At 37.5% G+C, this 13,115-nt stretch overlaps 1 protein-coding gene across 1 annotated transcript; it reads right to left on the minus strand.

Moving 5' to 3' along the window:
- Positions 1-8,062: 8,062 nt before the first annotated feature.
- On the minus strand, positions 8,063-11,234 carry LOC149780486 (putative G protein-coupled receptor 139). The gene has a single exon (XM_089936210.1). The coding sequence runs from the start codon at positions 11,232-11,234 to the stop codon at positions 9,972-9,974; it is 1,263 nt and encodes a 420-aa protein (XP_089792336.1). The 3' UTR covers positions 8,063-9,971.
- Positions 11,235-13,115: the final 1,881 nt, after the last annotated feature.

Below are 13,115 nucleotides of genomic sequence, written 5' to 3' on the forward strand. Positions count from 1 at the left end.
ATACGTCTGCAGTCAAGATGGCCGACACTAGATCACATGACCGGTTCCACATAGCGTCCCGGACAAGCGATGATTGGTTAAATTTCGTCACATCAGTACTTTTCAAAGAGTATAAATAAGAGTGAAATTCGAAATTCGGCAGATAGCTGTCAGCATTAGCGCCTCTATCGACATCTCTCCACCAAATTAAAAGGCACTGTCTTGAGGTAGTTATACTTACAACTTTATTGGATGGCATTAAAAAGCTCATAGACACTTATAAAAATAAGACAAGTCTACGAATTTTAATTTCTTTATTCTCAAAAATAAAATGGAAATACATATATATAGTACAACAATAGGAATCATTTCAATTCAAACAAATTCAATTCACTGCTATTGATTCAAGCTTAATATAAAAGTAATATTGTGCCACATAAATAAGCAGCTATATCCCGCCACACTAAGAATTTAGGGTTAACTTTCAAAATACTTACTCCGTGGGTCGTCCATTTCTCGCTGAATGATTACGTTATGGTTATGAGGGCCAACATAGTATAACATTTGTTTATTGCATATGTTACACGTGATCAAAGAAATACGTACATGTTTTAGTCATATTTCTTGTATTAAGCATATTAGCACAATTTCATAGTAAAAATAAAAAGGTCCTGACTTCGAGCATTCTTACAATTTATTATTACATTTACACAAGTTAGCCCATATCCCCCCCAATCTGTTACAACACACACACACACACACATACATACATATATATATATATATATATATATATATATATATATATATATATATATATATATATATATATATATATATATATAATTTTTTTCCTGACGTCGTTGAAATTCCGATCGACTATGTATTTGACGCATTAGCGCTTCCTCATTGGACACCTGGATACGCGATTACAATTCATTCATCGCAAGATTCAACGATCGCCGACAGCAATGTCTAGATCGTCAATTATCATATGTTAGTTTACCAGCAGATCTTAACAGACTAGAACTGCATGCATAGTAATGTTCCAGACAGGATCGTTTGTTCTTGCTTTACCAACTTCAAGTTCACCAGGTTCATATAAATAGCTGAATGTTACACTATTGGTCAGTAATGATTTTTGTGAAACTTGGCGTCTCACTTGTATGTGATTTGGTGATTGCGTCGATTCGAGATTCGAGATCCTGCCAGTGATTTAGTTCTGACACCATGTAATCCTTCAATCGATTCATGAGACAGCGTGGCTGCATACTTCATCAATAATTTCTGAGCATATTGATACCCAAGCAATCTCTCAGCAAGTGCTGAATTAAATCGTTCATGATGTATAACAGCGTGTGCACGTCGGACTTTCACATTATGCTGTTTCATCAGCGATGATACTTCAACAAAAATTTCTCTACCAGGATCAACATGTAGTAATCCTGGTCAACGTTGGTGGATGGCGTTGATAAATTCGTGTAAATGCAGAAGCGACTTCTGTTGATATTTTAGTTGATAGTGCCTCCACTTCATTGATTCTACTTGCAACATTAACAATCGTTGACGCGTATTTAAAGTTTTGATCAGCAAACTTGTTTAACAATATATTATGTGGCGACAATAAAATATCTGCCTATTGAACTTCATTGGGTGTTTTAATATCGAATCACCCACGTTGAATAATGCTAAACGCCTGCAGATAACTGTGCTATATTGCTGGTCAAATCAGCCACGCGGAGGCGATATCACGTCGGACACTCGCAGGTTTGTTTATCGCTGCTATACCTTTCCTATAACCATCAACGCTGTAAAAAAAAAAATAACGGACACATTACTGTCAGACATTATTTACCAGTAACGGTTTACTGTCCAACCATGATTCAATGTTGAATCATCAAGTTATTATTCATCGCAGTTCTTATGAACTAGTTCGCGGGCGATTCTGTAATTTTGTTTATATTTTATCATGCCCAGCGCATGCATCAATCGCACATCATCGATATTTCGTTGTTCTAAGATGCTGTGTCTATACGCGACATCGTGGACATAACATCCATGACCAATGTCATTTACGGAAACTTCACCGACGCGTGGTCACATTCGTCAAGTCGAAATTCAAGTCGTGTTCTAGACCCTCAATCAGTATATCCTGGAAGATATTTTTGTCCGCGATATTTTGCCCATGGTATTCCCGACAATTTTCCAACTGCCGCTGAAATGTCGCCACCATGGGTTGCTTGCACATCACTCAAAAATCTATTGATATGTTTCAAAAACTCTAATAGAGTCAATTCATCGACACGATTAACAGCGCAAAGAAATCCCCCTCGCCACTAGGTTCACTTTTACAGAACGAGCTTGCTCGTGTCGTGATTGCACACCATTTAAAACAACGGCGATCCTTGTTATGTTCAGACGAATATCGGAGTCTGCCTTCGACATGGACGCGAAGGTAATTAAAGACGAGTCCTTCCGCGACTATCAGTTTTAAATCTTATGAGGCACGTATACCTGACCAGCGAGGACGTGTTGAACTTCAAGTTCAAGACATATCCAAGTAGTTCTTGCCATCCGAGGCATTCATCTGATTTGTGGCCATATATAATTAGACAACTACAAAACCGTGTAACACTACCGGTGACATTCAGGATATTGTGCTGAGATCTAATAATGCTGATCTTAATAAGGGATTCGCAACGCGACGATCCATGGTTTCCGCAGATGGACCATTTTATATGCGATTTCGGTGTCACAGATATTTCGATTTTGCAGAAATTTTCGTACGGTTATTTTTGGTGCTAAGTACACCGTCCAATTGATACGAAAAGCTGCTGATGACTACGCAATATGGCGTACCGTTACCACGCCCGCTGACAGAGTCGCTTTGATAAAACTTGTGCCTTGGATGCCCACGATGACATCGTAGCTCGTAGAAGAACAATAACTTCCCAAATTTATGCCAGGCGGTGATAAATCGACGCTATCATGGTTGACAATGACAAACTTGTCGATGTCCAGCACAAGTAAAAACATTTCCTGGAAGAAAACGAGCCAAAAGAAATGCAGCACCTAGTCATATATTTGTCCGTTTTCAAGATATGACACAGTTAAGCGACAAAAACGAATATCCACTGGTGCTTAAACCGTTTGCATTTACAATTATATCGCTGCATATTAACGGACACTAAGACCCATTCGAAGAATTGACGCAAAATTTTGCTCATTATGATACCGCGTGAGTATATCATGGACTAATGTCATTTTTGGAACGCGACCAGAACATCGACACTCAGTTGCAACTATCTTAACAGGATTTATCGATGCCGTGTCATATTTATTATTTAAGCTTGAGCATCTGGATTTGTTCAGATAAAGTGTCGTTGTCATTCACGCGCGAGCTTCTTTAAATCGTGGTGGTGGTTGATGAATACCGAGCTATAGCCGTGATAATTTCGGACAAAACGATGTTGTATGGGGTATTCTAAGACGTATGAGAGTCACTGACGCACCGTGAAGAACATGTGAGTGTGCAAGCGAACCAGAAATTTATTGTACGTAATATAATAACACATGTCATCTACATACATCAATGTTTCTCTGACCCCAGTTGAAATTGCCAAACTTCAACCTACGGTATAGAAAGAGTTCTAATTCGCTGCGGCTTATACGTGAACAATAGTGTCTTGTTTAAAAAAAACTGTGCTCATAGACAAATCAAGCATGCGAATGAGCCTGAGAATCGGCAGTCAAGATTGTGTTTGATTTGTCAGAGAGAGAGAGATCGCCTACATGACTAAGAACGGTGATATATTTCCATTTCCTGCATTAATACCAGTAGCACTGGCCGCATTAAAAGCTGCTGACATAGCGTCGGTGCACGTTATTGCAAAATTAGCTGAGTTAGGTGCCGTTGAATATAGCGATAGTAGATTAGCACAACAAATAACTGGTGTAAAAATCAGTAGTATTTCACAAAAATGTAAACAGATACCTACAGACACGGTCTCAGACTATCACCGCATAAGCGCCAGATAAACTTTATAGAGAAGTTTTCTAGCGTCATTAGTTACCTGATCGACCACATAGAGCGGTACGAGGTATAATTAATCTCGATGGTTAGGAGGCTCAGGCTCACACTAGGTCCCATACGCATTTGATCCACGCAGCGTAATATATGCAGGTTTGTACGGGCTAACACCTACAAAAGAAATTATCAAGTATATTAGCTGGATTGGTAGCCATGGGACCTCGCGTGATCCTGGACAACTTGCTGCCCCGGTCAGGTATTCAACATTGAACACACAAAGAATCACCGATCCATCAATATGCTGTCGGGAACCCATTATACTCGATATCATCGGCGAAGCCTTCGCCCCTTATCACCGCTCACATTTGCACGTTTAGCCGAAATAACATAAGTTTACTTGAATCATGGTTGATATTTACAGGCATTCATGTAAAAAACCAGTTACGTCGAACATCGCCACTGACACTTGAAAATATACAACTAAGGACGAACTCGTCGAGTTCACGATTCTCTCTATGATTTGTCTTGATGAAGTTGTTGTATTTCAAAATCTACTATTGAAGAGCAATATCGGATGGACAGATATTCTCACATGAGTGCTATGAGCGACCACGGATAACATCGTCGTGGTCAGTGATGTGGGGAAAAGATTCAAGCATATCCGTAGCAGGACTTAGAAATGAAATTATGACCAAGCCGGCACGAGAGTTGCAACAATCGGCGACTCAGTGAACGATACCCTTAATCTCAACAACAAGATTGTGTTGTTACATGATCTCACTAACGACAACGACGCGGGCACAAAAAACATACGGACACTAAAGTAAAAAGACCTGTCATAAAATGACTGGTGAACTCGTCATGGAGGGTTAACCGGATCGCGTTGTTGCGTGATCCAAAATGTGAAACAATTTAATAATTAACGTACTAATTTCATAAATCTCGACAACATCCCTGAAGATCTTTTCAGGAACCCGTTCGTCGTCAACATATAGCTCGCAGATGTATACACGAACGTGGCTGGGAGAAATTGCTGATATAAAGTTGGCGACGGAGACATAATGTCCGAACTTGACAAGGCTAAATCCGGGAAAAACTCAGTCGCGAAGAGGGTTGGGGCTGTCAGAGATGCCAGATTGATCGGTGATTAGTTGTTGGATATCGCACGGGGGATTTCTCCCGTTGTGACCGATCTCAATGCTATCGAAATTAAACATGCTGAGATCCCATGTCTAACAGGGAACAGATCACTGCGTTTAATAACCAACTTGACGAGCAATGAAAATTAAAAATTAAATTTCATTGTTGCATTTTCATCTGGGACATCCATGTGGTTGAGAAATTATCAGCGATTTAGTTTTAGTTGGACTAGGTATAGGATTACTATGCTTAGTAGTATTTGGTTTTTAAAACTCGGAAGTGAGTTTTCAAACATTTGACATGCGATATATAATGTTTAGCAACACGACAAGGCCGTGGTCCCCGACAGCAACTACGCAGTTTTATCTGATCGTTACTGGTGCGTTGAACAGCGACATGTGATCAGAAGATAAATTTTGTATAATGTTTGATATATCGATACAAACATACCGATACAATCAAGGGTTTGAGTAGCTGCAGGCGTTAACAATATCGTTGATTAGCAAAATTATATATAAAGATATATACATATATGTAAAACAAAAACATATACAACAGGCGCATCATAGTCAATGACAATATCGTTTACCTGGTGTCTGCCGTCGCCTCGTCGGCTGCGTCGATTGGAACACTGTCGGCGAGTTACGTAATTGCATCGGTGATCGGGATGGCAGTGTCGGTGGGTGTCGCCGTCGCTGGTGTGTTAAACATAATTGAGAGAAAGTTATCGCCGTGTGTCAGTAATAAATAACAAGATCAAACTGGCAGCATGAACAGCAAATATGTCAAATATAATGTTAGTGGCGCTCAACGACGGAGAGTTGTCTGACGAAGAAATTAACTCGATCAAGGACGTTTATCAACGCACATGCAAGTAACTGAATCGAGCACTATCAAACGCGAATATCGCTGACGTTTTACAAAACGTCGATGAATTAATTGAGGTTGCTGTGATAACACCTATTACAGTTGATCGTAAATGCCAATCCAAATCACACACGCACACACACACACACACACACACACACAATCAGCAAAATGATTTTGATGTCAGTTTGTAGCATCGAGAATACGCGGACGCATCACCAACGCATGTGATGACTCTTATGGAATGTACCCGACATTATTTTTTTAGGACTACTGTTAAGCATTATGAATAATCGATAGCTCGTATTTTATACTAATTCAAAATTGTGATCAGAAGGGTTGTTTTTCTTCAATATTTCGTTGGATATCAGCGATCTTCGGCAGTCAACTAGATTCAACTAGACACACACACACACACACACACACACACACACACACATATATATATATATATATATATATATATATATATATATATATATATATATATATATATATATATATATATATGTGTGTGTGTGTGTGTGTGTGTGTGTGTGTGTGTGTGTGTGTTTGGGTGTGTGATTTGGATTTTTAACGTAACTTTAAAAATAAATTCAGTCATATCGCTACGATGTCTGCAGTGTGACAGTTTATATTGATGTCTAGCACTGGGGCATCATGCTGCAGACATGTAACATGATATCCCACCCAGTCACATTATCCTGACACCAGTCCGACCAGTCCTAACACTAACCTCTTAATACTGAGCGCCAAACGAGGCAGCTGTTAGTACAATTTTTTAACGTCTTTGGTATAACGTGGCCGGGGTTCGAAGCGGCGACCCCCGCATCCGAGGTGGACGCTCTAACCACTAGGCCACCGGAGTGGTCAAGTAAAAGATAGTCTGAAATCAAACGGTACTCATTTGAGAAACACTCAATGAACCAGCTAATGATGCTTTATTGCAGCAATTTCAAAATAAATACCCAACGTACTGAATAGATGATTCTCTCCAACTCTGTAAACATATTAGAATGTCCATATTTATATAGTCCGTAGGATACATCGTATGGTTTGATAACATATAATATCAAGTTAGACTTCATTACGGAAAAGAATGGTTCCTTTCTATATTATTAATCAAATCAGCTGATGTGGACTGAACATACACTATATTGAAACCTTAAACCGGAGGTAATGAGGTGAATTTTCCTTAATTCATGAATGTTCTAGTTTTAAAATTTCGGACGATAAATATTCTTTATAGCATTGCAAACTAAATTTAAGATGGACACCATCAGTAAATAGCATTACTTTACACCATCAGTAAATAGCATTACTTTACACCATCAGTAAATAGCATTATTTTACACCATCAGTAAATAGCATTATTTTACAACATCAGATTTAAGAAAGTCACAAAAATACAAATCTCACATCATTAGATTATATTCAACGATATGACCATGTATCTTCTTGATTAATGTGGAAGTATAAAATGAAAGATATCGGAGCAATTTAAACTGATGAGGGATAATATTAGGATTTTAAAAAAGAGCAAGACATTTTATATAAAAAAATATCTTTAAAATTCAAAGAGCGGTCATATCAACTCGTATTTGATCTCTCCGCAACACAAGAATATAATTATAATGAAAAATTAAAATGTCTCTGAAAATATAATTGAATTCGAATATATGGGATTTGAATTTAGTCGATACGTTGAAGTAAAAACGAAACAAGAATGCACTTCACGATTGCTAAGCTCAGATGTACAAAGCATTCGGGACTATACAACGATAATTGTAAAGGTTAAATATGACGCAGGAAATAAATTCAGGCTCAAGTGAGTTTGACACCAAAATCTTCACCACTTTTTAAGAAAAATCAATTTTTCTTCTCTTTATAATTTTCTAAATTAAAGTTTAACTTTGTACTATACAGTACTGCTAATATTGAGTTCATATGGCGTTCAGTCACTTACATGCATAGATACATGCATACATACACACACATACATACGTATATACATACACACACACATACATACATACATACATACATACATACATACATACATACATACATACATACACCGACAAGGCATACCTCAGAAAAACAATATCAAGAACATTTGTATGCGATATCAAAGCAGAATTGCTATTATGACTTGATCACAAAATATATTAACACGGTTTTTCATTTTTCTTAAATCATTGTTCCTAAAATCTATTTTAAAAGCTTTAATCGTTGTCCAGCCCAGAAAGACAGACTTTAAACCGTGTAAGTCATCGGCTTTGAATGACCTTGGAGGACCAGTCGGTATTAGCATCATGATTCACATGTCATGAAATATCTTAAGCAGCCCTAGAGCTGGAGTCTCACATGAAAACATGCAGCATGCATTCTACTAATCCAATTTATATTACAATACACCACAAAATGCTGAGGTCAACCTTTCACAATGTATATACATCAATATGAAAAGATTTCCAGTCAATGCACACTGATTCCTACCTGGACTGAACTGGTCAGTACGGATCTTTCCTGTACGCAACAGGGCATTATAGTGTGGAAATATCATTGTAGTCATAAGCTGATTAAAAATACACGACCTATTTTAGTAAAACAAAATGTAGGTCCTGTGACTGGCTTTGAGTGTTTTGGTGTAGTACAAATATAAATGCATACGATTATCAAGTTGTCAAGGTTCTAACATAAAAAGGCACCCAATAGATGAACTTGAAGCTCGGCATATTATAAAAGTCACATAGTCATAAAATATCGATATCAATGATCAAAGTCACATAGTCATAAAATATCGATCTCAATGATCAAAGTCACATAGTCATAAAATATCGGTCTCAATGATCAAAGTCACATAGTCATAAAATATCGGTCTCAATGACCTCGTTTTGCAATAGAGACGAAGTACTTATCAAGATGCAATAACGCACAAAGTTTTATAATTCTAGGTAGGATAGTGTGCACAGAGCAGGCCCAAAACGCACGTGTTCATGAGTTAAAGATCGAAACATAACCAATGCAGGATATATAATAATGTATAGGTAGGTCATCAGGACTTATTTTATTGTAAGAGTGTGATGCTAACAGAGTTGCATACCGTCTTCAATTTTACAAATCTAGCATGAAACGTGTCCGAAAAAAAAAATCAAACATAAAATTTAACCGAAGTCAGTGATTCAGTAAAATATGGATCATAATAACCTACTACAGAAATAATGTAATTATTACTTATCAGAATGTCCCCCTCCCGTTAGACAACTGCATGCAAAACACCGTATCTGGTGATGTGCCAAACGCCAAAAACTTAACATATGCCAGTGAAATGTGAAATGTAATACATTTGCTTTTTATTCTCACCGTTTTGATACTAACATATATGCATGCAGTTATCTAGTTTAATGCTTTAGACACGTAAGGATAAAACATAAAACTGATCCCAAGTCAGCGAAATGTGAAATAATATGCATCACATTCAGCTAATTTGTAGTGAGAATTTAGTATTATACAAGATGCATTCAATCACCATTATTCTATATATCACAACACATATAATCGATGCAAGATCCCATGTGAACTTGAGATAAACGCAAAACATAACGTCATATGTGTTTTTATATATGTGCGGACTATATCGCCGAAGCCGTGGGTGGGTAGGTGGGGTGGGATTACTACAGAAGCACTCCCCTACTTCGTGGCAGTGAACTAATTAATACAAAACAGGAGTTTCCCTTAATGTTCCTTTTTAAAATATCACATTTATTGATTCTACAGAGTGGATCATGTTCCTTTTGAAAATTATGTAATGGCCTTTCAAGTACGAAGAAAAACTGAGAACTTTAGCATTTTATAACAAGGAAATAAAAAAATAAATATGTAAAACTCGCTTTTCATACTCAAAAGACACTGTTGATTGTACAACAATCAATAAAATCTACACATATATGTATCACACTGCAGTTTCCTCGACGCCTTTATGAACATGAAACCCATTAATGGTGCACTTTCTGGAACAGTAGAGATGTTGACTATGATCCGATATATTTGAAACTGTAGAAGAATTCCTTCCACACATAGTCCGTACGACCTGTGTCCTGAATTTCTGTCCCAAGGCACAGTATAAGTAGAAATTTACAGAGTGATTCAAGTACATAAGTAGATCTGCGATGCAACCAAAAAGTTTCACACGAACTAGGTCGTGTATATCTCTGTGGTATTGCTGTTGATTCCAGACATGATGTGCTATCATAACAACTCCCATCGGGAGGGTAGTGACAAGGAATGTAAAAGACACGGCCAAGAGCATCAGGGTGATCTTGAAATTGTTGTCGTTTGCAGATTTTCTTTTCTCCAGTTTGATAAGGGAACCGTTTTGATGCTCCCCTCTCCACGTTGTGGCTCGAGCTATTTTGTGAATGATAAGGAGATTAAAGGCTGAGATGAACAAGAACGGCAACAAGCAGTATAGAAGAGCATCTATCCATGGCCAGACTTCTTTAACAATATATTCAAAACCTTCAGCACATTCGCATCTTTTTGACTGTATAAGATTATTTACATATTCAAGTCGTAAATCAGCGGTCCATAGAAGATGCATATTTATTACAAGAAAGCCCACAGCTAGTAATCCAATTACCCTCTTTGCCTTTGTTAAGTTACAGAATCTTGAAGCATGAAGAGGCTGGGATACAACGACGTAACGTTCAATAGTCACCGCTATGATCAACCAGACCGAAAATTGACTACTACTGTATCCTAATACATTGATGGTCTTGCAAAGCCAGCCAGCTTCGTTCTGAATATCAATTGTTGTCAGTTCAGCTACCCATTTCCTAAGCAAACCTACCATTAGAACGATAGTGTCTGCCACAGCAAGTGCTGCTAGAAACAGGTTGGTGGAAATTCGAGCCATTGTCTTATTACGAAGAATCAAAAAGGACATCAAATTGCCGAACATTCCCACTAGCAAAAGGACGGGTGGAGCATACATGCTTAAATTTTTGTAGATCCTGTACTCCAAAAATGTCATCAAAAGGTTTTCGTTATCAATGACATGATTTCGCAATGACTGGATATTAATATTCTGAAGTATATGCTCCCTGTCCAAACTACTGATGCTCAAATTATGTAGCTCCATGAACTGCAGCAGTAAAGTTATGTTGAACGGGTCAAGTGGATATCCACCACCTTTGATAGCTGTGGTCCTATCCATCCTGCCAAAATAACAGAAACGTATGCATTAAATCAGAAATAAAGATAAGATTATGGTTGAAGACAATGAAGTGATTTCTCGATATAGCTGTAGAATAGGTGTTAAACTGCCAGCCTAGAAATTACATGCCATTGAGTTTAACATACCTTGAAAAACGATGGTATGAGCATAAATGAGCCTGCATCGGAAGACCACGTTCCTTTTGACCAGTAAAAATCTGTTAGGCTTAATGATTGCATTGGTAAATTAAACCATTCTTCTGTGTTTAGGACACTGAGAAATAAAACTGGCTACCCGAATGGTATGACAGTTAAATAATGAATCATATGCCACATATATTAATACTCTCTCTCTCTCTCTCTCTCTCTCTCACACACACACACACACACGCGCGCGCGCGAGCAATACATACATGCAAGGTACTTCTATACATTTCATTATTGATCAAAATATACGTATTCTGCTGAAGAAAATATTTATTTTATAGAGTTTGAATTTTAAATATACTTCAATCAAAGGCATTAGACACAATTAAAAGCGCGGGTGACCATGCAAATTTTTTTTTTTGGGGGGGGCACAGCTAAATTCAAACGTGTTACTTATATACTGCATAGTGGATTTTAATAAAATCGAGAGGGTGGCCTGCAGGCGCCTGTGAGTATCAGCTTGTATCCTGCATGTGTGCATGGAGATGAGAATATATATATATATATATATATATATATATATATATATATATATATATATATATATATATATATAATTCTACCTACCTACCTATTTAATTTCATATCTATCTACATACCATCCTACATGCATACATACATTTTACATACATTTATACTGATGCCATTTAAGAAGATTGCACAAACTAACATTTTTGTACTAATTTATTTGCTGTCTATCGCTGTATTTAATTTCCAACACACAGATTCATGTCTGCCCTCGAAAAGCAAATGTGTACATTCCGTAGGGCACTCTACTAAACCAGTAAATGATGCGATCTTTTGTGTCCTAAACCCAATCACGCCACTATTTCTAAACTTTCTGACATTTCAGTTCAGCTCATTCCTGTATTCCTGACATACGGTGCATGTTTTCCTTTCTTGTCCGGAATGGCCTTTTCATCATAATACTAGATATATCACCTCACGCGTTTGAAAACACCGTCTTAGTTAAGTAATGTTCATTCTGTTGCATCGACCTGTCTTGACTCTGTACGTTGCTTTGTGTGCGTTTGACAGCTGGCATTAGAAAACATTTGTGTTGATGTTTTGTAATGTAACCACGAATTATTTGATTGATTGACTCAACATGGTAATGTCTTGATAACACGTACCGCCTGCTGAAGAGATGACACGCTGCACCACGTGTGCTTAAAGTATTTATTCTCTAATTAAAAGTCATGTTGCTGGGCAGGGAACGCGTATTACGCAAAACTATAAAATTTTAGTTTGACAATATCTTACATTAGAAAAGTGCATCATGCTGTCCCCGTCCCTTACATAATACAGATAAACTTCTCATTAAAAAACATTCACAGGACAATGTTACGTTGGACCTCTAAGGATAAAGTGCCCATTTGATATATGTCTAAAATGATAATAATATTACGAAGAGGGGTTATACATGGCGACCTTTTAAATAGAATCATATGGAGCTATCAGCACCATCGAATGACGTAATTCTTTCTCTGTAGGTTTCTCTGGTAAGCAAAATCCTTAACAGTGCACAGGCATTAGTCTCATTATCAAGATAATTATTCCACTCTTGAACAAGGGCTGCATCTCTCTTTCTCTCTCTCTCTCTCTCTCTCTCTCTCTCTCTCTCTCTCTCACATATGATTATAAATATACACCAGACAGAACATAAAATGCTATC

Source organism: Sinohyriopsis cumingii, chromosome 16, assembly GCF_028554795.1.
Source record: "Sinohyriopsis cumingii isolate HCF-2022 chromosome 16, ASM2855479v2, whole genome shotgun sequence".
NCBI lineage: Eukaryota > Metazoa > Mollusca > Bivalvia > Unionida > Unionidae > Sinohyriopsis > Sinohyriopsis cumingii.

Bases quoted from the DNA above. Each gene is read 5' to 3' on its own strand.
- LOC149780486 (XM_089936210.1), bottom strand. From the start codon at position 11,234: ATGGATAGGACCACAGCTATCAAAGGTGGTGGATATCCACTTGACCCG.